General features: G+C 39.5%; 1 protein-coding gene across 1 annotated transcript; it reads left to right on the top strand.

The window, feature by feature from the left end:
- The first annotated feature begins 3,389 nt into the window (after positions 1-3,389).
- EXOSC7 (exosome component 7) lies at positions 3,390-24,245 on the top strand. The gene is made up of 8 exons (XM_036379009.2): positions 3,390-3,462; positions 4,796-4,897; positions 5,573-5,667; positions 10,484-10,646; positions 15,169-15,239; positions 19,818-19,941; positions 20,894-21,049; positions 23,667-24,245. Exons 1-8 carry the CDS (start codon positions 3,406-3,408, stop codon positions 23,769-23,771), a joined length of 873 nt encoding a protein of 290 aa, XP_036234902.1. The 5' UTR covers positions 3,390-3,405; the 3' UTR covers positions 23,772-24,245.
- Positions 24,246-26,004: the final 1,759 nt, after the last annotated feature.

Raw genomic sequence — 26,004 nt, forward strand, 5'->3', positions numbered from 1 at the left:
CGCGTCCCGGCCCTGCCCTTCCCCGCCCCGCCAAGGGCTCCCCGGCCCACGGACGGCACCGGCGGCTGGGCCCATGCGGCTGCGGACCGCCTGTGCCCACTGCGCGTTAACGGCCCGGGCGTGCCGATCCCTGGGGGGAAATGCGGGTTTTGTGAGGAAAAACCCCACACTTTTTTGGTTTTGGCATGGAAACAGATGGTTCTGCCTCAGCGGGCACCTCTGAGCCCCAGGCGGGTTCAGCGTAGTTTTGGTTTGACTCCCCTTGGCACCCAAGGGGGAGTCCTACAGTGCAGAGCAGTGAGGATGTTTGGGGGACTGGAGTATCATTCTTACGAGGAAAAGCTGAGGGAGTTGGGCTTGTTCAGTCTCGAGAAGAGACTATTGAGAGGGGACATCTTTAATGTGCATAAATGTCTAAAAGGAGGGGCAAGTGGGTGTGCCAAAGAGATGGAGCCAGGCTCCTCTCAGTGGTCCCAAGCACTAGGACGCCATGAGCAGAAACTGATGCACACGAAGTTCCACCTGAACATGAGGAAGAACTTCTTTACTGTGAGTGACACTGGAAGAAGTTGTCCAGAGGTTGTAGAGTCTGCCTCACTGGAGATACTCAAGAACAATCCTGTGCCATGTGCTCTAGGACAGCCCTGCTTGAGCAGGGAGGTTGGACCAGATGACCCACAGTGGTCATTCTAACCATACCCGTTCTGTGATTCTGTGACAGAGCCTCCACTGCAGGTGGCATGTTCAGAGCCAGAGCAAGGGCTGAGTTTCTCCCAGTCCTCATCTCAACTCATAAGCCCTCCATTATTTTTTGTCTCCTCTGCCCAGCTGAGAGCAAGAGATCAGCAAACAGCTTTCATGGGTGCCTGGTGTTTAGCCAGTGTCAAACCATGACGTGAGCCAACATACATCATTCATTTATCACAATGAAATTAAAAGATAGTGCTTTTCCTTTGTTAAAAAAAAAACAAAAAAACAAACAAACATACAAACCCCAACAAACCCAAGAAACAAGTGGCATCCTTTTTTGTATGATAAGCTTCACTACTGCCTTGTGCTGGAATTTGAATGTCCTCAGAAGTGCTCTTTAGGGCAAGAGGTTGCCTTCTGCTCTCCCTGAGGAAAAATGAGCCAAACCTGGGCTCCTCCCACCTTTAAAAAACTGCTGTTTGCATGTGAGCAAGATTTGCTAGCTGAGCCTCTGGACTGTGCAAGAATTTGACTAACATTAGGTAGACTCCAAGCTGGGGGGCAGAAGTGGGAAAAAAAATTGACACATCACTCTTTCCTGGCAATTGTACCTGTTAGCTGCTGTGGGCAAAGGCATGAGAATCAGGAACTAACTTGAGAGCCAGAATGTCATCTCCCTATGCTCTCAGTGGAAATCATGGGGTGCATCTGCATTAACACTGCAAGACAGTGTTACTCACATCAAGAATTCACTCACATCTTCAGAGATTTTCTGACTTCTTCTTACTTCTTGTTTGGTTCACACTGTGCAACATGAGGACAGAAGTATCACACTTCAAGTCAAACGAAGGGTTAGGCTGTGCTGGACAGCAGCACTGGCAGATGCTGTTTTAGAGAGAACATACAAACCAGGGCCCTCTCATGCATGGGCACTGCCTTTGTCTGGCACTCCCGTGGGCCAGCAAGGAAACCTGGCCCTGCTCACCTCCCTAGGGTGAGTGGGGGAGGACAAGCTACCCAAGTTCCCAGCTCTGCCAGGCTCCACTGCTGGCTCTGCCCACCAAGAAGCAGTATGCAATCCCCATACAATCCTAGTGTGCAGAAATGTGGCACCTTTCAGATGCAGGTAAGCTGTGGGAAGAGTCCCAAAAATGCATCCACTCTGCCCTGACTGCTGATTGATAAGCCTGCCAATGGGACCAGACCAAGCTAAAACTTCCAAAACCATCCATCACTCTTGAAGTTTGCTCCCACTGCATCACGCCACCTGTTCAAGTAGGCACAGCCAGGAATGCTTTGTACATTTGATTGAACAAGGAGTTGTGGAAAGCTGCATAAACTCTGGCAGTGTGCTGAGTAATCCTTGGGAGCCAAGGATCATTTTTAGCCAAGCAAGCATCAGCATGAAGTCAAGATAGCATCTTTTAAAATACTCTGAAAATTATCACACAGGAGCTGTGCAAAAAAGCATGCAAACTTACATTAATGACTGTTACGAAATTTTCAATTAAGGCTGTCAAAAAAACCCAGCCCTTAATTATTGTTTTAATATATAGTGCAAGTTTTTAATCACATTTCCCACGCCACTTCCCAGCAATATCTGGCACAGGACCAAGATGTGAAAACTGTGTACTTTATGATTGGCTTTTTGCAAATATTAAAATGAATATTATATATGTTGTGTTAGAAAATAATGCTGTATTAATTCTCTTAAGTAGTATGTTAAATATAGTTTTAGGTTGTAAGAAATGTTAAAATAGAAACTATGCTATGTAGGATACTTTTTTTAAAGAAAGGACTCGCAGTGAGATAGCAGCCACAGGACACCAAAATCTTTCAGAGAAAAAGAATTGATTGCCCTCTTATCAGAAGAAACGAACTTCTTCCCTCCTCGAAGGCGCTGTTAGGATTCAGAGGAAGAAGCTGACGATGACCAGACAGAATCCTGTCTTTGAATGGAATTTATGCATCATGTATGAAGTGTATGAATATGCAACAGGCTGTTGCTTTTAAGGGTTAATCCTTTGTTAACGGGTGTCCTTTTTCGGGCTTGTGCTGCCCAGAGAAATGTACCCGGACGTCCGTAACTCTTTGATGCTATTGTCTCATATTGTCCTAATTCCAATTGTCCAAATTATTATTACGCTAATTGTATTAGTATTTTGACAACCACTGTATTATAATTTAACTTTTAAAATTTTAAAAACAAGTGATTGGCGTTTTCCACAATCATAATCTCCTAAGGAAAGCATTTGGTTTCTTCCCTGCCCCCTCACCAGCCTTCCCAGCTGCACCACTCTTGGACCTTTCTGAGGTTAAAAACTCCGCAAGGAAAATGAGGAAACGCAGAGAACTATGACTACAAGATCCATTTCTGTGCACCAGGGTATTTCCACAGCCTCCTGGAGGAGCTTTTGGCAGAAAGCGGCAGCTTTGTTTTTACCGCGAGGGTCAGCTTCTTGGACGGGACGTTTTCCGGGATGCGGGGTGCCCAGTGGGTACCGCGTCCAGAGCGGTACGTGAAAGGCTTCTGTGGCTTCCCGGGTGCACCCCGCGCTTGGCCACCAGGCAAGGGGAGGCCTCGCTGTGAGGTGGCGGTGCCGGCGGGGCGGGGGGAACGCCAGCTCTGGAGAGCCGGCAGCTTCCCCCCGGCGGGCGGGCAGGAAGGCAGGGAGGAAGCGGGCACTGCGCAGGTGCGGGCGGGAGGCGGCGGGAATGGCGTCCGTGATGCTGAGCGAGGCGGAGAAGCTCTACATCGTGCACGGCGTGCAGGTACCGGGGCGGGCGCCGGGCGGCAGGGAGCGAGCTAGGCTGGGGAGGAGAGAGGGAGGGGAGCCCTGCCCCGTTGTGTCTGGTGGCGAACCTCTGGAGTTATCACAGCACACCGAGCATCGGGACGGGAAGCAGGCTGAGAGCGGGACGTGGATTTGTTTTCACAGAATCACATCATATGCTGAGTTGGAAGGAAGCCACAAGGTTCACCCACTCCTGGCCATGCACAGAGCACCCCAAGAGCCGCACCACGTGCTTGAGAGCATTGTCCAAATGCTTCTTGGGCTCTGTCGAGCTTGGTGTTGTGACCACTTCCCTGGAGAGCATTTTCCAGTGCCCAGCCATCCTCTGGGTCAAAAACCTTTTCCCGATGTCCAGTCTATGCGTCCCCTGACTCAACTTCAGGCCTTGTCACTGGTCACCACAGAGATCAGTGCCTGCCCCTCCTCTTCCTCTCATGAGGAAGTTGGAGAGTGCAGTGAGGTAGCGAGGTGTCTCCTCTCCCCTCAGTCTCCTCCAGGCCGTACAGACCAAGCGACCTCAGCATCTCTTCAAACGACTTCCCCTCAAGGCCCTTCACCATCTTCATTGCCCTCCTTTGGATGATCTCTGAGAGATCAATATCCTTCTGTCCCCATTTGCTCCTCTTTCCTTGCTCTTCCCTGGCTCTTTCTCAAGTTATTGCCATTGGATAGAGTTTTAGCCTGTAATTTAGCAAAGGAACATGCGTGGACAAAGGAGGAAGAGTGAAGGGGGCTTGAGGAGAAGCCCCAAAGGTAAAAGAGCTGTATTCTTACTGAAATTTCCTGAAAAATAACCTGGTTTTATGGGAACGAGCTATCAGAGGATGTATAATGCCCATTTGTGGAATACAAATAGATGAAAGCATTTGGGAGGCTGGTGTATTATTTTTGTCTGCTGGGGTGCTCATTACTGATGTAAAAGTACAGAACTTGTCTATGCCAGGATGGAGCTGGGTTGCATTAGGTAAAGTACCATTTAAAGCCAAGATCTTTACAGTTTTGAAATCTGAAGCTTTCTTTTGGGAATTAGAGAGGCTTGGTGCAATTCATGTCTGCCTGCAAATTGCTTGTTGCAAGCTCTACCTAAATGAGATATAAATGAAGAAGTATAGTTGGTTCTTTTGTATTCCATGGTGAAACTACAAGCTGTTGCTTTTAGATCCTTTTTTACTGCTGCCTTTGGTATAGGAGAAGGAAAGTTTAAAGTCACAGTTTTTGGTTTGTGGTGGGGTTTTTTTGTTTGTTTGTTTTGTTTTGTTTTTACTTTTCATTACTGATTCCCTTAGCAATATGTTGGTTGTCATACTTAGGAAGACCTTCGTGTAGATGGTCGAGGCTGTGAAGACTACAGATGTGCAGAAGTAGAAACAGATGTTGTATCAAACACAAGTGGATCTGCAAGAGTAAAGCTGGTAGGTAAATTTCTTAGGGATTGGGTACCTTGCTGATGAAATTGTTTGTTCATGTGACTAGTTAATCTGATGCTATTTGTAGATAGGTTTGTGTGTGCAATAACATATATGGGTATAGCAGTAACTGAAACTATGGGATATGGAAATAATGGCAGGATGTATCATTAGTTCAGGCTGGCTTGAGCTGGATTTACTATAAAGTGCCTGGACAGCCTTCAGTCTGAACTAATCTAATATTTAATCTTGAAAACTGAAGTCACTGTTGTGCCTAGTTTCTGGGAGGGGCAAAAATTTCTATTCCTTTAAAATGAAGCAAAATGATTTCTGACGTTTTGACTGAAGAAGAAGAAGAAGAAGGTAAATGTACTGAACATGAAGGTTCTGCAGAAAGAGCTGTTTACAGAGCCAAAATGACAGAAGTAGTCTTGGATATTAAGAGTCTTTTTAACCTAGAGATAGGTAACATGTATGATAATTGTCTGAAGAATCTTCTTACACTTAATATTGTCCTTCTAAAGCCTTTTGTTTTTTTCAATAAATGTTATTTTAAGCTCACTCTGATAGAACGATCTGATAACTGAAATGTAGAAATGTCAGCTTATCACAGACATTTAAATTAAACAAATACTTCTGTAATTATAATTCCAGTTATGTGATGTGTTTTTGTTTTAATAGGGAGAAACTGATATCTTGGTAGGCATAAAAGCTGAAATGGGAACACCGAAGTTGGAGAAACCAGATGAAGGTTACCTGGAATTTTTTGTTGACTGGTTAGTATACTAGAAAAGAATGAAATAGATCTAATATTTAGAATAAATGACTAATCAGGTCTTGCCATTCTTCAGAAGTTTATGCCTTCATTCCACTAACCTCCTCTAGGGGTTTGAGTAATAGAAACAAGTTATTTTACTGTTTCACTAGCAGTGAATGTAGAGAAATTTTCTGCTGGTCTTGCAAATCCAAAAGAAGCAAATCAGCAGGAGTTAAAGAATGAAAAAAGATTAAATAAAACAATCCCAAATTGCATAGCATCACTGCAGCTGGAAAAGGGTAATGGTTCAAGTACACACACTTGGAACCAGACTTCATGACTAAAACGTCTAGCTGTTGTTTTTACCATGATAAAATAGAGAAAATCTCTTTCAAAAAAAGTAAGTTGGAAGAGAAGAATTGACCATTACAGACTGTACTTTAACTTTACTTAAAGGTTTGCTTACTTTGATTGTGAAAGCAATGGAAAAAGTTTGAAGTGTGTTTAGTACAAAACTTAAAAAAAAAAAAAAGAAAAACCCCCAGTGTAAATTTCAGATGCAAAAACTAATTAGAAATTTTAGTTACATATTTATGAGTGAATCCATGTTTCATTAATTAAAAGGGTGTTTGTTTTTAATCAGATTTCTTGCATTTGCTACAAATGGACTGTTGTTTATCCTTACAGTCTTGACAGTGTTTGAATTATGGAAGAAGCTAGAAGCAAACTGAGAACTTGTTTTCAGGTTTGCTCTGAGATAGCACAGTGACATCTCAGTGTTAGTCTAAATTGTCTGGAGCCTGAGACTACAGTATCCATGTCTTGCAGACTTACCCAGAACTGTTCTTTATGATTTAAATTGCTTTGGGGACTTCTCATAAAAGCCTTGGCATTGTCAAGTTGGCTGCTTTGCGTGTGACATCTCTTTTCATTTTTATTAAAAACAAAAACATGTTTCTACTCTGACATTAAGCAATATACCATTGTCAAAGCTACGGTATGAGAGCTACTAAGTGTATATCTGATAATCTTTCTGACCTAATTGTCTGTATCTGCCTTAACATTGGTGTGGAAAGTTATGTTTTAAAGGAAAGCACTCACCTGTGAATTGATAGTTTGTTTACAATTGCTGTTCAAAAAATACCAGATGGGAAGATGATCTTGAATGTGATCCTGCTGTTAGAACTTATGTATGAAGTGTCTTAAATGCTACATGTTTATTGTTTTGTGGTTTTTTTCTGGTTGTCTCTATATGAAAAAAGTCCACTGACAGCAGGGACATTTCTTTCCTAAAAAAAAGTGGTCTGTGAACATATGGCAATTCTGTGATACTTGTGTATGGAAATAGATATTAGAAAAACTTCAACTCATTAGATTAATGTTCAGTTGTATTTTCTGTTAATCTCTGCTTCATGGGATGGGAGGGAGATGTGGATCAATCTTTGGGAGTCGGATTTAGTCAGTTCAGGAAATAAGTAATCTTTAATTTCTGTGACAACAGGATCCAAGGGCCTGAACCTTAGAGGATTGTAGTCACTTGTCACATTCTTATGGCACGGGGAAAGGTGTTCTTTAGCTTCCAGATAGATGCAAAAGACAAAAGGTGAAGTGGAGGCAGCTTCCCTCTGTCAAGGGGAATGAGCTGCTGTCAGTACCCTGATGCCTTGCCAGACTGCCACTGGGTGGTAGTAACTGAGCAGAATTCCATACCCTGAATCTTCTGGTGAAGTTCCTGTGTGTTCTATTTGGCTTTTATATTTTTGAAGTTAATAATAAAAACTCAGACTGCAGTGATTACTATCTTAAAATGCTCATTTCCCGAAACTTTCTGTTACTGATGAAAATAATCATTTGCTGGATCATGTGTATAATTCTCTGCTCCAAACTTCTGTTTCTCTTTATTCTGCTCTGAGTCCTTTACCTGAAATCTGAGGAGCACACTTACTCCCATTTTGAGACAGACTTTAATGAGAATCTCTGGAGGGGATGATTTTTGGGGCACTGGTTTGTGATCCTAGAAATTAATTATCATAAAATAAGTCTATGTCCTAATATGTGTGGTATTCTTACTGTCTTTCATCACTGGAGAAGACATTCATCCTGGCCCTTGATGCTGAAAGACTGCTATGTCTGCTTGTATCACATTTGAGTTTTCTGGCTGATCTGATTTATCACTTTCAAACTGTAAGAAATAGAAACAACAAGAAAAGCAGACATCTGAATTCCTTGAATGCATCAGATTTTGTTTGTGGAATTAGGGAAGCAAGGAATGTATTTGTCCAGATCTGACCATCTGTAGATTACAGTATATTAATGGCCTGAGCAGTAAGTGAGAAATATATAACTGTTGCAACAGAAAGATTTTGACTGGCAACAGGAGGAGTTTTGAAATTCAGTAGAGATGTGTGGTAGAATCATTGTTATGCTTTAAGAGGAATCTCTGATAGTTAGGCAATGTGACACTGAAATTATTTTCATAGTCTTGAAAGTTACATGCTGCTTTGGCATAGAAATTCTGTACCACTACTAAATTCTTTCTGTTCACCATAAGCAAAGTTTTTGTCATTTTGTTATCATCATTTGTCATTTTGTCATCATGTCTGTTAAGACATCCTCTTTCCAAATTTTGGCCAGTATAAGTTACTGCAATAGTCTGTAGGCATTAGGTGGCAGTATTTACCAAATAGTTACAATCATATCCTGCTAGCCTTCCTTCTTTATTTCATTTTGATTGCAAGGAAATGAAGTGTTAAAATGATAATGGAAATAAGATGCAGTGAAATGTACAGTGATATTCCAGTTGAGTCTTAGGTTCTTTCTACTCACTGTCAAAGAAAGTATCCAATCTTAATCAAAAAATACAACATTTGATAAAACTTTGTGTTTAGAAATAATAATGAGGCATAGATTGAAATTTGCATAAATTCTTGCAACTTGCCATAGGGATCATAATGCTTTCATAACTATGGCTTAAACAGAATGATCTTGTTAACTTGCATAAAAGCTGCTTCAGTGGATAAGTGCTTGTTTAATACAACCTGAAGACCTGACTCAGCACCGAGTTATACTTAAATCAGATCCTATCTCATAAAATTGGTGCCTAATAACCCTGAATAATATTGTGTGTCAAAATTCCAATGCTTTTCGTGTGGCAAATATAGTTTGGAAGTATAGATCAGTGCTTAATTTGCAGTAATGTTTCTTTCTATTTTTAAGCATGTATAGTGCTATCTCTTTCTAGTAGCAACAAATAACATCTGTAAAATCCAGTAGTTCTTCCTGACAAAGAAAACTCTGTCTTGCAGAGTTTTCATCAACTCTGCAAAACAAGAAGTTGGGAGAGTTACTGTGAGGTAAGAATAATAGTAGATAATTATATGTAAGCTTATAGGTGTTGCAGTATTATTGGCACAGCTCACTTGGTGGTTTAAGTCACTCCTTGATAACGTGAATCTTTAGTTTTTTGGGTTTGTTTTTTTTTTAAGTGAAGGGATTATATTCCAAGACTTTGTTTTCTGCTGGATTTTTGTATTCCTGGTATTTTGTATCATCATATAGACACAAAACATACATGTCATGAGAAATTTGCCCTGTGACATGCCCTGTAGCAGTGCAGTGCCCCACCAGGAGAATATGGAGCGTGGCCATTACTGATTTTGAGCAGACCAAAACTACTTCTGTGTAACCACTAACTTTGATATGTTCTCTAATGAGAAATTAATTTGGTGGAGGTCTGACTGGTTTATTTTAAAACAAGATATGAAGTCCTGCTACAGGTCCACTGCTTGAGAATATTCTTGCCCTCTCTATAAACCAGAGGCTGGGTTTGGAATCTTTGCTCATTGTTTTGCTGTATATGCATCTCTGGACATTTATGCTCTATTTGATTTTTCTTTGGAGGCAAGGCATTTTTTGTTAGGTTTGGGGTGGGTTTTGTTTGGTTAGTTTGGTTTGGCTTTTGCTTGTTTTGGGGGTTTTTTTAGGTTTTGGTTTGGTTTGGTTTTTTTGGGTTTTTTTGTTTTGGTTTTTTGTTTGTTTTGTTTTGTTTTTAGGTTTTTTGGGTTTGGTTTTTTTTTTTTGTTTGTTTGGTTTTTTGTTTTTTTTTTGTAGGCTTGTTTTCTTTTATTGTTAGAAGTTTTTAGCTGTGTACCAGACCCCAGCACCCAAGGACTTTGTTGCATGACTGCTCATAAATAGTTTGTTATGTTGGAATCAGGGAAGTGAAGACCAGATCGCTTTGTCAGATCCCTTCAGGAGAAGATGTTTAGTTGCTGTTCTCCATAAGCCTGAGAGAGTAATGACATGTTTTCTTTAAGGGGCTTGATAGCAGACAGTACACTCAGTAAAGAAATTGCCAATTAAGGTCAGGCAGTCATGTTACTTAGAAGAAATTAGTATTCTACTTGTCATGTCATCATATCTGTCTCCTCTTAGCCAGTCTCTTAATAATTGAACATTCAACTCTCACTAGGCTGTCTTGGTAGCTGTTGTGAACTTAATACAGATGTCCTTTTTTTTTTTTTTAAGAGTAGAAGTGATAGAAGGTGGCAGTGCTTAAGAAATAATCTCTGAGAGAATCCACCAAATTTTACTTTAATTATAACTGGGGAACTGAAGATAGTAGTGGAATTTAGTTAGTATTTGTAACAAAATGTCGGTATATTATCTGCATCAAAACCTTCTCTTATGCAAAATGGAAATAATTCCTTTTCAGATAGGATGCTTATTCTTGTACAAATAAATCCTTAGATACTTTTAATGCTTTATATTTAAGAAATATGCGTTGGGTACTTGCTGCTTCACAAGTGAAAGTATTCTTTTCTTTCTTTATCTAGTTCTTCAAATTCTCCTGAGTTGGAAGGCCGGGGAGGAGAAGAGCTTGGCACAGATATAGCAAATACACTATACAGAGTATTCAGCTGTGAGAACAGTGTAGACTTGAAATCCCTTTGTATTAATCCCAAAGAGCACTGCTGGGTTCTCTATGTGGATGTATTGGTAAGTACAGAAATGAAAACTAAGATTCAGCAAAATGTTTTTAAGGCAAAAACTGACTTAGCATAACCTTCTGTATTTCTTTGTTTAAAAAAAAGCTTCTCATTATGTGATATAATGTATCACAGCGTGGATGGCATTTATCTATCTACTTATAATAGTTAATCACTAATTTCAGCTTGCTCCTTTTCTGCTCTTGATGCTGGTGTTCTACTGCAGAACTAATAAGACATTGAATACCCTGAATGTGTCTCAGATAAAAATCAGTGATCTTATACTGACAAGGAAATTGCCACTAAAGAAGGGTAAACTTTTTTTCCAAGCTGGATGTAACAGCAAATATATTGTTCAAGTGAATGTAAATTATCATGGGTGTATGTTAGCCCTAACAGAACTGTCCATCTCTCTGGTTGTTTGTACTCTTATCACAACTAATTCACTAAAGTAAAACAGAAACGTTTTTGGCAACAGCTAGGTTAACTGAGGTGCTTTTTGATGAAGCTTGTATATGTGTATTAAACATAGAGGATAAACTGAGTATTTGTTCCCATGACAATAATGGACACTGAATTTTATGTGTACAAATCTGATGAATGCAGCAGCTCAGTTTCCAAATCTGCTGCATTTAAAACACTCTGTCATGGGAATTTCAACAGAAGTCTGCAAGTCAGACTCTCCTGAACATTATTTCCAATTCTTATTGGTCCAAAGTTGAGTTTCTGTTTATCAAATTTGGAAGCGAAAATATGTTAAGGGATATTACAGGAATCCATTAGGGTCTGTGAAATAATGTGCAAAATGTTAAGCTGTACAGGCAGAAAATTAAATACAGGGGTTTGATGAACAATGCAGGAACATTTAGACTAAGACCTAAATAAATGTGAAAATTAGTTCACTAGGTATTTAAAATGCAGTAGCATTAGCCTAATTAGAGTAGATATGGTACAACAGTCCAGCTACAAAATGATGGAATATGTACCTCTGCTGAGTGCTTTAACAGCCCAAGTCACTGGCTTATTGCAGTTTGGCAAGGTTTAATGGAGAATGAAGTGTTAGTTCTGAGAAATCACACTGGGGCCTTTAGTTACTATGTAATTGCAAGCAGAGGTACAGAATATTAAATGCAGTGCTTATTTAAGCAACATGCTGCTAAATATTGCATAGGCACTGCATAAACAAAGACTTCCATAAAGCAGTCTGCTTCCCTGCCTCTGTGTGCGTGTGTGTATATATGTGTATATATATATGTGTGTATATATATATATGTGTATATATATATGTGTATATATATATACACTGTTCTGTATAGCTTTTTTTTGAGATATAGCTGGTCAATATCTGATTCTTTCTGGACAGATTTGTTGATTGTCCACAGTTACAGAGAAAAACAGCCTCTGTGTTTTCATGCTACTGATTGTATCAGAATTAGGAACATCAGGGCATCAAGGCATCACTATGTTATGTGAGGAATTTTACATTTACCTCTTCTTACAGTGCCAATAAAAAATCTGTTGCAGGTTCATAATTACGACTCTAAACTTGATGAGTCTTTTTGATGTTATATTTATTCTGCAGGGATTTTGTGTGTGAGCCATTGAAGAGCTGTTGGTACAGTTAGAACAAGATTGTGTTAACGTTTCTCTCTTACTCTGTTCTACCCCCACCTTTTTTTTTCCTCTGTATTTTCACTTTTTGGACATACTTGTAATATTTCCTTTTCTAAACAGTAGACATGTGATAGTGTGTGATCATATTACATGTGACAGTGTAGGTGCTTGACACCTACAGATTTTCCTGAAGCTGCTGTTGCTGAATCATTCCTATAGAATTCTACTTTTTATAGAGTGTGGTTTAAGGATGACACTTGGACTAATAAAAGGAGCAACTCATATTATTTGTCATTTGAGGGAGACAGATTCTGAATATAAAAACAACACTCATAGAGAGTCCTTTGGGTGATATTTTCCTTCAGAATTCCTGGAAATCCTTTACATTGATGTTTGCGTTGCACAGTTAGATTGGAGAGAAAATAAACCTCAAATCTATCGTAAAGCTGAAAGTACTGGTATTTTGCACACCCTTGCAGTCAGGAAGGACTTGTCTGGAAGTCTCTCATTCCAAAAGACAAAGATCAGAAAGAATGTTATGAGCCTGGAAATACCCCATTCCTATGCAATTTAGCAATGTGCAGTTTGATTGAAACACCTGTATTCAGCTCCTGTGTGTAAACAAAATTTGACACATGCAGCCTCAAAAGAGAAACTAGTGTGTTTTGCAGTCATGCAAAAGCTTTATCAATTAAAAACATCTCTCAAATATTTTCTGATGGTCAGTGTACTTGAGAAATGCTTTAATTCTGTACAGTCAGAATGGAAAAAAATAACTTCAGCCATGCACACCACAAAGATGCAGGCACATGGACAAATTGAGATACATGTGTCCAAGGTGGAGAATATATACCTTGACCTTTCAGAATATATGCTTTGTTTTTTAATAATGGAAGGCATTCCACTTCTAAATAATAGCTTATCAACATGGAGTACATCAAAGGCCTGTTCTCACCTTCTCTTGTGTTTCCCTCAATTTCTTCCTATTCTAAGCAAGCCATTGATGTCATAAATAAGAAGCTTTTAGGCATTTTTGAGTGGGTTTTGATATATATGTATATCCTTCTCCCCATAATTTGCCCCAGCAGCCTGCTGGGCTAAGCAAGGAGAATCAAAGTGTACAATCTCTTATCATTCCCTATCCAGTCACAGTAGATTGTGTGTCAGGAGGACAGGGTGCATTAGTTTCTCTTGAAATTTTTGCAGTTCACTATTGAGCACCTTCCAGGATTTCCTCATCTTTTCTATTTCCCCCTCCCCTGCCCCCAGTCTGATTAAAAAAAAGTTAGGAATCTACTTTTGGAGGAAAAGCTTCTCTGAATAAGGTTGGATCAATAATGTGTTATCTTTTCTTTCCCATAACTTTTTCACTTCCATATCAGTAAATTAAAAGCAGAAAAGACCCCTCTCCCATAACTCACAGCTGTGGAGACTTTCTTAGTCCTAAAAATAATTAAATAAACGGGGGGGATGTCAGTACAAGGTGCTTGAGCTGAGAAAAGTGTTCATTTCTCTGTGGAGGAATTGTTGCACCGTGCTTTGTGCAGGCAGCGTTCCTTGCCTCTAGGAGCCACTGTAGTACAGATAAGGCTTTAGAACAGCAGCCTGAACACCAGCCTAGCAACAGTGCAGGCACATCCCATTATTGTGTTTTAATAACACAGATATTGTGGGGCTTATTGTGTTATCGAGTAAAATCCAATAATGACTGAAAGGGGCAAGTTAACCTCTCTGTATCCAGCAGCTGCTTGCAAAGAAATAATCTGATCACCGTTGTATTTAGCTTTCTATCCCAACTTTTTGTCATTCTTTTTACACTGTTCAGTCTGTCTTCATAAAAAGTAACTGTCTTTACAGAATATCTCGTTTATGATTTACTGCCTGTGCAGGAGTTTATCTCATCTTTAAATAAATTTTGAAGAACAATCAATGTAATCAGGATTGCAAAACATGTTTTGCTCTCATCATACAGCGTAGATTGATGTCACAGAGAAGCATCCATATGTTCTTGCTGGAGTAGATCCGAATGCCTGCTCTGTATGTGTGTGTGTCCTCAGGAAATAGTACTGGCAGCAGGGAGCTGAGCTTGTCAGAGAAGTGACAGTAGGCTATGGACAGATACATCTCTGACTTGTCTGGCAGCCTGCAGAAGGTATTAGTGGTTTGGGGAGCCCTCCCTTTTTACCTTGTATGCAGTGCTGCTTTTCCCTTTGACTGCTGTTCTCCCAGTCTTCACGGGAAGAAGCTGAGCTAGGCTCCCTCCAAACACCTCACTTGTTCATAACTCTCATTTGCAAGACTTTGACATCAGGCTCTCCTTGGATCACTTTCAGCTGTGAGATAAACCTGGCAATGACTCTTTCCCATAAAGAGAATAAATCATGATGTGCCTTCATAACTACACCTTGTATTACTTGCTTTCCATACCATGTTCTTGGTGACAGTGTGTGTTTCTTCTGTGAAAGCAATTCTCCCAGTTGGTTTTGTCCATCTGATATTTTTTAAAAAGGCTCCTCTTTGAAATGAAATATAGAAAATTGATTGGCTTAATTTAACACTAAAGAATTAATATGATGACTTTATAAGGGTATTCTGGCCATAGTCTACATCAGAACCTTAGCACAAGAAGATTAAGAACAGTGCTGGTTTCATTTCGGCTTCTATTATTACATTTTATCATTAATTTTATTATGAAGTGCATTAACTCTTCTATTTTGCATGTATAATACAGTTAGCTGAAATCTTTATTTCCTATCTGTTTCTTTTCATAGCTAGGCTTTAAAGACAACTTTGTTTTTTAAAAACCTGTTCTGGTAATTAATTTTCTTCCTTTTCAAGTAGGTTTAAATAAAATAAAGGCTTCATTTAAAGACACTAGCCTGATTTTCTTTTAAAGAGATTGTTCTTTTCTTCCCCAGTTATTGGAATGTGGTGGGAACATCTTTGATGCAATCTCTATTGCAGTGAAGGCAGCTCTCTTTAACACAAGGTAAAGCACAGATCTTATTTCATGTGGGTAGAAGTGGCATGGGAAGTGGAGGAGAAACATTCTCTGTGAGCAAAACATTTTTAATGCTTAATTATTTAAATAAGTTCCCAAGACAGATACTTGCATTCAGATACAAAGCACTCATTTGCATGCAAGTACCATGAACTAATGTTATTTTAATTCAGTTTCTGATGATCAAGTGTCATATTGCATGTTATGCACAGTCATGTTCACAGTATAACTTTTGTTGTAGCCAGATCCACAAAAGTAGTGTTGACCAGGTGGTTTTGTTGCAAGTATTTGGAGTCCTTGGTGTTGATGCCTTGTGGGTTTGAAATAAGAAGTATTTACTGATGTGTGATGCTCTTGAATAAGAAGCCCTCTGTCAGCGTGACTGCTGATTTGTAATTAGCTCTGGTTTTCCACTTTTGATTTTGTTCTCATTATCTGTCAGCCTAGAGTTCTTTTTAAAATCAAGAGGAAAAATGTGGTAGTGAGAGATTGTGGGGAGGGGAAAAGGATGTGTCTTTAAAAGAACTTTGCTCCATGCATTATAATTCAAAGAATGGGAAAATACAATCTAGTAGAATGAATGATGCACGTCTTCTCTGTGTGTTTTTAATAGGACTCACTACTATTTTTTCTGTTGTTTTTATTTTCTTTATCTGTAGGTGAAAGGGAATACAGAGTTTTATAGCACCCTTGAGAAAAACAACCTAGTGAATAGCTTTGCTAGAAAACTTACATGGTAAAAATAGCTGGTAGAGGTTTGCAACCTTGACTCCTAGAAGCATAAATGTTTTAAAAGTGGCTCTCAAATTGTTCTTCAGCATTAATTAGAGATCTGCTAGTCACTAGTGTAGTTCTGGCTTGTTTATCGGGGAATCAAGGCACAGTACTAGATCTGGAAAAGTACATGCAAAAAGAAGAGGAAAATAAGCTTTTGAAGACAGGGAGTATATCAGGTTATAAACACTTCAAAAAGGATAAGGGGAGACTTATCCATCTGAGACTAGAAATTCTATGTGTTGCTGAGAAATTTCTCATGTTAATCAAATTCTCAGCAGTAACTTTTAACAGTAGATTGTTTTTATGACATTAAGAAATGTTTTTAGAAATGTAGTGGCTCGCAAAGGAGTTGGCAGTACAGTAAAAAGAAGAAATGCCTGTATTTCTGTGTGTGAGTTGCCAGGATGCAAAAGCCATACAGTTAAAACAGTTACTACCATGTGAGTTGTTTTGCAGATCCACAGCTCATACTTTATATATAAGATAACTAGACCTTTTTCGTTACTTTAACCAAGAAAAAAGAGAGATGATCATATAAAAAGTGGTGAATTAAATAGATGAATAAAAGAATGTGGACAACATGATGGAAGGTGTAATTATTTTAATGTTTCTTACTTATTTTTATTCCTCTGACAACTGTGTCCTTTATATAATCTTTAAGCTGAGGGCAAACATCACGAGTCTTGTTGAAGTTGAGTATCATTTCAAAATGTGATACAGTAAGACACTGCCTATTGATTTTTTACCTTTGGAAACCTATCTTGTTGATTTGAGCAGGGAATGCTAGTATAGCTCATCTCATACAAGCTCAGAAAGTCAAGAGGTGAAATTCAAAGTGAAAACTTGTTGTCCTCATTCACTTTTTTCTCCCCCTTTCCCTTTGTAGCTACTGGGTTTTCTTTGGATTGAAGATAGCTGCCTGTTCTCTATAAAGTATTATTCTCCAAACAAGAAAAGATGTCAGTTTGAAGATTGCTTCAGATTAAGTGTTCTGAACTGTGTTCTACATTTGACTCTTACTGGCTTTTCCTACTTTGCTTACAACCAAGTTTTTGTTCTAAGTGTTTTCAGATCTTTGCCAGCCTTGACTACAGCATTGGAACAAAGAGCAGGGAGCTCAAGGTGCTGTTGTTTCTTTGTAGCTACAAAATTTTAGATATTCAGATAGGCATTTGAAAACTTCAGCTTCAATTTAAAATCTTGCTCTAAGCATTTTTGTAATATCTGTGGACCCATCTTGCTTTAGAGCTAAGTAAATCCAACATCACAATTTAAGGAATTTTGCTCAAGACTTAGGGGATTTAAATCTTTTGAATGCCTGACCTGACTTGTTCTCTCCCCTTCAGGCATGGAACAATGACAATAGAACTGGTTTAGGGGGAATATTTAAAACAAAACTCCTTGCAGTTTTGTATTGTTCATTGAGTTCTAAAAACTACCATCAAGATCATGTGCACAAGATAGCAGATACCAGGCTTTCTTCTTACCCATGTCTCCCACATGTTTGAGGATGGATTTATTAATGATGGAAATAGATACTGCAAAATGTACAGCTAGCTACTGTGTCAGGACATTAAACTTGGTCCCATGGAATGTGCCTGCTTGTAACCTGAGGCTGCAGAAAATAGGCAAGTTACAAAACCAACAAAGTTTATAACACAACAGCCTTGCAGACACCGAGGTTTTTGCTGCACAGCATGGTAGAGGCAGAACCAATGCCTGCTTGGAAGGGTGGAACTGGTTCTACATTTGTGAAATCTGCATCTGCACACAAAGAAAAGAGCACTGTTTGTTACAGGACTAAGTCTCGCTGTACAGATCTCTGCCCTGATTAGTTGCAGGAATCAAAATAGAAAAATAAAAGTTGCAAAGTAATTGTGTACAGCTATTTCTTAAGATAAATATTCACAAGCTAGGAGATGAAATCAACAGTGTTCTGGAGAAGCTTTGTGCTACATTCACTTTGCATAGTTTTTCTGTCCATATACCCCCTTTTTATGCAACCATGATGCTTGTGTCTGATCTTTTTGCCTTTGCAGTATTTCTAATTTACACCTCTCTCATCTGTTCTTGGCCAAAAAAGCTCCTTGCAGGCATTTTTCAGATATTAATTCTGGCAACTTTTTCTTGCAGACAAACACTGCTCTGGTTTCAAAGCCATTTTATGTTGGAGTTAAAAATTGCTTAATCTCACAGATTTTCTTAAAATCTTGCTTTGTTTTTTAAACACTACTCTGGCACGGACACCTCTTCCCTGACTAGGCTGTTGTCCAGTGTTGTCCATTGTCCTGTGTAGCTTGAAGGTTAGTCACTTTGTGACTTTATTCCATCAACTTCTAATGGAATATTTTAAACTTGAAAATAGGCTTTGATGCATTTCTAATGAGTTGAAACATTTGGAGTTTCATTTCTGGAAAAAAGTGCACATCACAATTGTTCTGCTTTCTCAAAGTCTTAGTTTCGAGTTGGCTTAGGCCAGTGTGCTTGCAGGGAATTTGTTGTCACTGGAGCAGGGTTAGCTGTTTTGATGTACTAGCCCCAGATAAATAAAATACTCTTCCAAGGATCAATCAAAATCACTTTGTGTTGGTGGGGGAAATGTTCATTAAATGAGTCCATATCTCCTCTTTTAAAAGAACAGATTTGTTACAGAGGGCATAGAAGAATGAAACCTCCAGATTCTAGTTATAAAACACAATGCTACTGCAACAGCACTAACATAAAACCAGATTGTGGTTACTGAAGTTAGCTGTCTTGGGACACCTTGAAATACTTTGTTTTCAAGTGCAAATGTGTGAAAGAGAGAGTAGTGTGGGTGAGTTCTGTGTGTGTTTTACTGACCAGTAATGCCAAGTCTCTCAGTCAGTACTCCATCCTAGGAGGCACCTGGATAAATGAGGGTGTATAAGATGCTGACACTCTTGGCAGCTTGAGATACCATCTTCTACTAAATTATTTTAAATTACTTAATTCACTATGCTAAGGAAACTGCCTTAAATCATCCTGTACAACTTCCATTAGATGGCTATCACAAATACAATGTATGTATGGCTGATAAAGAGCCATAAAGAGCCTGTCTGGCTCATTTGTGAGAGAGCTCATCATTCACAACTGAGAAGAAAGCATTTATTGGATTTCTGCCTGGGTTTTCATCACTTCTTCATCCTGATACATTATACATTGCTTGTATACCTGTCCTTAGAACAGTAGAGTATCTTACCAATCGTCTCATCTTGCTAGAGAAAGGATTTTACTAATGTCACCTTTTCTCTTCACCCCAAATCTCTTTAGTTGGTGCTATTCTTTCCTGAACAGCTTTACTACTTGTATTTGCTACTCATGTCACACCTTTGCCAAGCAATGCAATTGATGTAATGCTGACAACTTTACTGTTGTCTGCAAGTTTGGGAACCACAGAACAAAAGGATTCAGTCTTGGTAATTTGTCTCCTGTGCATCTGTGACATTCTGGTGCATACAAAGAATTGTTCAGAACTGATTTGTGTAAGTTCAAAACTAATTTCTCCCCATGTAATAGTGTAAAGAACAGCTCAAATTTTAACTGTTTGAATGATGTAAATAGGATTATCTTATCCTAAATATCTTCCCACTTACAGTGTTTTCTTTGTAGTCTCAGGGAGTGAGTTGTTAATCCTTTGATCACATTCTGTACTGTTCTGCTAAACATTTTGCCTCATTTAGAAGAACAGGGACTTCCTGGACTTGTGACTGTATAACAACTGTATTTGTTGTGTGTTCTGGCAATGACTCTGCAACTTTGTTTCCACAGAATACCCAAAGTGCGTGTTCTGGAGGATGAGGAAGGCACCAAAGAGATTGAGCTGTCTGATGACCCTTATGATTGTATTCGACTCAACGTAGATGAGGTGCCCTGTATTATCACACTAAGCAAAGTAAGCCTGACAAATTTCTGCCTCGAGACTGCAGTTCCTGTTAATTTCACCTGCCATTTATTTTTTCCCCTAATTTTCTGTAAATTAGAGTTACAGAAATAGGCAGTGTCCTCTATGTCTATATTTGTTTGTCTTTGGCCTCCTGATTAAGAACTTTTACTGAATAACATGGTTTTTTGCATCTCTGAATTGTAGGTTTCTAATTGATGCATTCTTAAAATGCATCTTCTTGCATGCAGAGGAGTTGTTTATTATTTTTCATCTGCTCCTTGCTTAAGATACAGAGCAGCAGATATCTCAATGTGTTAAAACAAGAGGTCACGGTATTCAGGAGTGGAGATTGTGTGATCTGCCTGGAGTTACATGCTGAGTATTTGTTGCTGAGGACAGAACTCCACTTTCATGGGTGCAATACCATCCCTTTCCATTCAGTCAGGTTTTTGTCTTCCATATATAGCACACAGCTAACACAGTTGATTTTATGGGTGCTGCATTTTCCATTGCAAGTGTTAGTGATTGGCTTAGGCACCTGAGAGTTTGGTTGGCATTTCTTTTAAGCAATTTGCATAAATAGTAGAGGGACCATTGCTGAAATGAGGGCTCACCTGAGTCTTGGGATGTGTAATTTTCAGGTAGAGAGGACCAAAGTCTATACTTAGAGTTGCAGGAAAAGATGAATATGGAGTTTCATACAGATGAATGGATGGTAGAAAGGAAAACAGGATGAAATAGTGACATGTTTATCTCACCTCTATTGTTTATGTACCCATCATTTGGGGTCAGAAGCTGTTTAAATCCTGTGCTTTTAAGTCAGTCTCTCTTTCCAAAGGCTACATGATTTTAGGATGTGAGGCTGTAGATAAGTAACAAAGCCACCATTCACAGTTTGATTTCTCAGTGGGGGAGCTTTGAGAACTGCAGACTAATGCATTGTTTTGTCACTAACTTGCAGATTGGATATAGGCACGTGGTGGATGCTACCCTTCAGGAAGAAGCCTGTTCTTTGGCAAGCCTGCTTATTTCAGTGACCAGTAAAGGTGCCATCACTTCTATGAAGAAGGTGGGGAAAGGTAGCCTGGATCCTGAGAGTATTTTTGAAATGATGGAGGTAAGGAATGTTGAGCAGTTGCCTGTCTTGGATTGATACTGCATGAACTGGAGCTTGGGTGTACAGAAAGCTTCAGTAAGGGCTTTCAGAGCAGAGACCTTGGTGCTTTGATTTGGTGCACAAGGGACTTTGTGAAGGTCACAGGCAGTTCCTTTGAAACAGATTCTAATGTGAGTAGACACTGTCTAAACTTCTAGATGCTTGAAATATATGGTATTCACATTTGTTTCAGGCAAGTACTTCACAGCTGTAAGACAGTGAAGCTTAAGCTGAGAAACTTTGAGAGTATTTTTAAAGAACATGTTCCCCTTTATTGTGTCTTTTAAAGACTGAAAGAGCAAAACTTCTAATGTGGTAAAGTCCCTGTAAGAGTAGAGATGGTGTTCGGAATTGGTGGTGCATGGTGTTCTAGCACAACTCATTTGCTTTATGATAAATGTACTGTTCTCATTTTACTGTTGTTTTTCTTTGCTTCCTTATTGAGTTTACAATCTGTCCCTACTTCATAAAAATATTAGTATCTGGATATTTTCCACATTCATATAAGATCAATTTTAAACCCTTCTTCAGGCTCTTCTTAAATCTGTTCTCCAGTGTAAATTCTCATGCCTGAGTTTGGCCTTGAGCATGAGACAGAAATGGATATTGAACTTGAAAGTCAGAATGAAAATTATATCGTTCAAGCTGGCCCTGTTACCTAGAGACATGGGGTGGCTAATTTCTGCATGGCTCTTGTCAGGAATGCTGAAGTTGGAGCCAAGTTTGACAACAGTTGGTCTCAAGAGGGAATTACTGAGTATATGGCACTTGACTGTGTCATGATGTCAATCCAGAGTGCTAATCCCAGTGGTACCAGTGGGCTTTTTATTTGCATTCACACATGCCTTTCATCCCCCTTACCTGGGTAGAGAGGTGTTATCTCTAATTCCTCTGCAGGAGTGAGAGATAAAGCTGATCACACAAAAAACCCAAGATGTTTTTGTAAGGTCAGAGATTATCTGTTTGGTCCTGCCTTAAACTCAACATCCTGATTAGGATATCCTATTAGGATATAAGAAAAACAAAAAGGCCCGGGAATGCCCAGTGGAGGAGCTGAGTAACCTATGTCTGACACCTCTATTCCTGAATGATTTGGCTGCAGGTCAGAGGATGTTCAGTTTTTCCTCACTGGTAGAGAACAGACATTCTAGGACATATCTCTTAGGAAGGGAGTTTCATGGGAAAGAAGGGAGTTTCATGGGAAGGTTTTGGGAAGCTGCCAAAAGCATAAGGCTATTTTTTTTTTTTTTTTTTTTTTTTTTTTTTTTTTTGCTGAGTTTATGATCCAGTCCACTAGAGAGGCAAGCAGGAATATGATGGCAACAGTGTTGGGTCAATACCAAAGCTCTGCACAGTTCCCACTCACTTTAACCTGGGGTGAGTGATGTTGTCCTAGATTTGAGGAGAAGAAAGTTTATCAGGGATAAAAGGACTGCTGCAGTGATCTTTGTCCCAGTGCAGAGCTGTGAGAGTTCTTGCTCTTGTGCCCCCCCCCATTTATGTAGCCTGACTCATGGTCTCTAGGATTGACAGCTACCCTGATGCATCAAAGCTCTTTGCAATTTCCTTTGGTACACCTGACTCTTCAGTTAAAAATGTAGCTTATTTTCAGGTTTGTGCATGGTTTCGGTAATTGTCACCAGGAGGTGAAACAGTTTTGTGTCAGCTGTATGGCTGGCCTAGACTTTGCTGCATAGATCAGGAGCCAATAAACTCATTTTAATATAGTCTGCCTTTGGCTCTCTAGGGGGCAGTGGGCTTTTTATTTCTGTTTGCAGTCAGTATTTCAGGTCACTTAGAGAGACCCTGGGAAAGCTCCAATGAGCACCACTACCTTAAGATCTTTATTTCACCACTGCCCAATGTTTCCCTGCCCTGTAGCTTGCACAGTATACTTGGGCATGTGGGACAAGTAGAGGTCAGTGCTGGAGCTAATCCTGTTGGGTTTTCACTGCTGGAGTTTATTTCTGTAAAGAAAACATTCTGTTAACTCCTTTAAGGTCCTTGGACAGGACAGAATTACACATCATATGAAGGATCTGCCCACAGAGTGACTTGGTGGTGCAGCCAGTGTGCATTTTGGGTTTCTCTGGCCACAGGACAGGGTGTTCAGCTGGCCTAAATTCACTCTGCTGATTCTGAACACATTCAGGAGAGTTTGCTGAACTTCTGTTGGTAGCCTGCTTTGCTGGTCAGGTGTCTCTTGTCCTCAGGCAGCTAGAACATTGCTTCATGCTCTGTGTGCTGGCTAATTTGAATGTGTGCTTGTGCCTGATGTGAATTTAATTTGTATTCCTGGGTGATCCAGCGATGCGCAGACCTGGTTTTAATGATTGTGGAATGCTTCTCTGATGAATGAGAGCACTGGCTTTGTGTGTATGTTTTTCCAAAACTTAATCAAGTTAAAATGAAACTTTCACCACCATTATTTTTCTAAATTAAAAGCATATTTTATGATACCAGCTGGTGTATATGAATCATCAAAGGGAAAATATTTGTCAAAAGGAAGTGTTCCGTAAGAGTTGTCTTCTTGCAAATAAACATGTCTCAGGTTTGTTTTGCTTTCTTTGCTTTGCAGACAGGACAAAGAGTAGGCAAGTCACTTCACATAGCCCTTCAGAAGATTTTGGATGAAGAAGAGAATTTGGGGACTTCACGACCAAAAGTTGGATTTCTAGGATGAGTTTTTATTAAATGTTCAAAACTGTTTTTAATTGATTTTGCAATCTTGTCAGTTTGTATATAAAGAAAAGGTCTTTTTTTTTTGTTCCAGCAGAGTCATCCTCCTGTCTAAGAGGCTTTCAAAATGTTACTAAGCATTAGTAGTAATAAAAAAAGCTACAGTTAAATGCAAATAAGCAAATTTGAGGTGCTTTCCATACGGGTAACTGCTGGCACCCAGGAAGTGCAGCAGCAGCAGTTAATAATGCTGTTGCCTGGGAAGTGCTTGAGTCTGTTTTCCAGAGTGACTGGTGTACTTTCCACTTAATTCTGTTTGCATGTGTTTCACATCTGTAAACCAGCTGCTGTGTTCTAGAATGCATATGGGGCTGTCTTCTGTGCAGCACAAATGAGAGCAGCACTAGCTGTAAATTTTCCTTCAAATTACCTTACTATTCTTTGAATAAAATGTGGTTAGATTTTACTATAAATACAACATGGTCCCAAGTTCATAATTCATATTTTAAACCAAGATTTGTCTACAACAACCTCACAGGGGGAAGCAGGGGGGCAGGCACCGAACTATTCTCTTAGGTGACCAGTGACAGGACTTGAGGGAACAGCCTGAACTGTGTCGGGGAAAGTTTAGGTTGGAGATCAGGAAAAGGTTCCTCACTCAGAGGGTGGCTGGGCACTGGAACAGGCTCTCCCACGAAGTAGCACCAAGCCTGACAGAGTTCAAGAGGGGTTTGCACAATGCTCTCAGACACATGGTGTGACTCTTGGTGTTCTGTACAGGAGCTGAGCTTTGATGATCCCAGTGAGTTCCTTCCAACTCAGGATATGCTATGACTTCCCTGCTCCCTGGAGCCCCACCTATCCCTTTTGCCAACAGCTGCAATAGTAACCCAGCCAAAACATCTCACTGTGGCTAAGGAGAAGGGACATGACCAAGGTAAATGGAAAACTAAGTTGGTCTTTAAGAGTTGGGTAATTCAGCTGGAAAAGCATAGTGGCTGTCAGTAATGGTCCTTCACAGGGAAAAGCAGATGATTACAGGTAAGGCATGGATACAAGTTGCATCACCAGGTGGGGATTCCCTCCCTACATCAATTGGATGGCCCAGCAAAGAGTAAGAGGTGTTTGGCTTGATAGGAAGAAACAACAGATGGAAAAAGTCAAAGGAAGAATATGATTTTTAAGAAGCTGATATTTCATCTGCAAGTGTTAAGGATTGTTTTGAACAAACTTTATGGCAGAAATTACTACAATAATCCAGGCGTTATTTAGCTCCTACTCAAGCAATATTTTCTGACTTTTCTGTTTCCATTTTATAATATCAGATTAAGAATTTTCTTTTGACTGTAACATGTTTGGTGGGGAAAAGGGGAAGAAGGGTTTTGCTGAAGGAAAGCTGTAGATACAGGACAGAACCTATTACAGGTCAAACTAATAATCATGATCACATTAAAACATATGGAGTGCTTAAGGTTCCCAAATCTTTTCAGTCCTTTTTCTAGAGCTCATGCTAGTTATTCAAGGTGACTGCAGCAATACTGTGTATTTCTGGTATGTGCAGCCACTGTTATAACAAGCAGTGTAACAAGCAGACAGGTTGTTAAAAAAAAAAAATCTCCCAAAATTTGCCCAAGATTCGTATTTTGAAGAGTTGGGATTTTTTCAGTCCCTTAAGTAATGGTTTAGGTAGGTTGTAATGTTACTACACAGTAGTAGAGCCAAGAAGTGACAATGAGTGCACATATTGTCTTTTATCACTTCAGCAGAGTTATTTTGTGTGAGGCAAACACTAACCTGACATCAGCTTTACAGTAGCTGTGATCCACTCATTGCCATGCAAAGCTGCTTGTAAAAACATAGAAAGAAAGAAAGAAAACTGAAGGGAGAAAAAACCTTATACTTACCACAGGCAGGTTTTTTATCATTTATTATTTAATATTGCAGAAAATAGTTAATGTAAATGAGACTGCAAGTCTTGAACCTCAGCTATTCCCTGAATGTTTTATTGCAGATTTGTGGTTGGAGACCAAAAAGCTGCCCTGAGTTACACTCGGGGTGAATTTTGTAATATGAATAGTGTATTTCTACACAGCTTTCCAGCTGAAGGATGTCCAAGCATTTTGCAAGTTACATCACTTAAAGATGCTTCTTGTCCCTTCTCCAGATCCTTTTAATTTTAAATATATTTTTATGAGAGCTGGAGGTGGTGGTGGGAAAAGAAACATCGCTGTGTTTCA

Source organism: Molothrus ater, chromosome 1, assembly GCF_012460135.2.
Source record: "Molothrus ater isolate BHLD 08-10-18 breed brown headed cowbird chromosome 1, BPBGC_Mater_1.1, whole genome shotgun sequence".
In the NCBI taxonomy this organism is placed as follows: Eukaryota; Metazoa; Chordata; class Aves; order Passeriformes; family Icteridae; genus Molothrus; species Molothrus ater.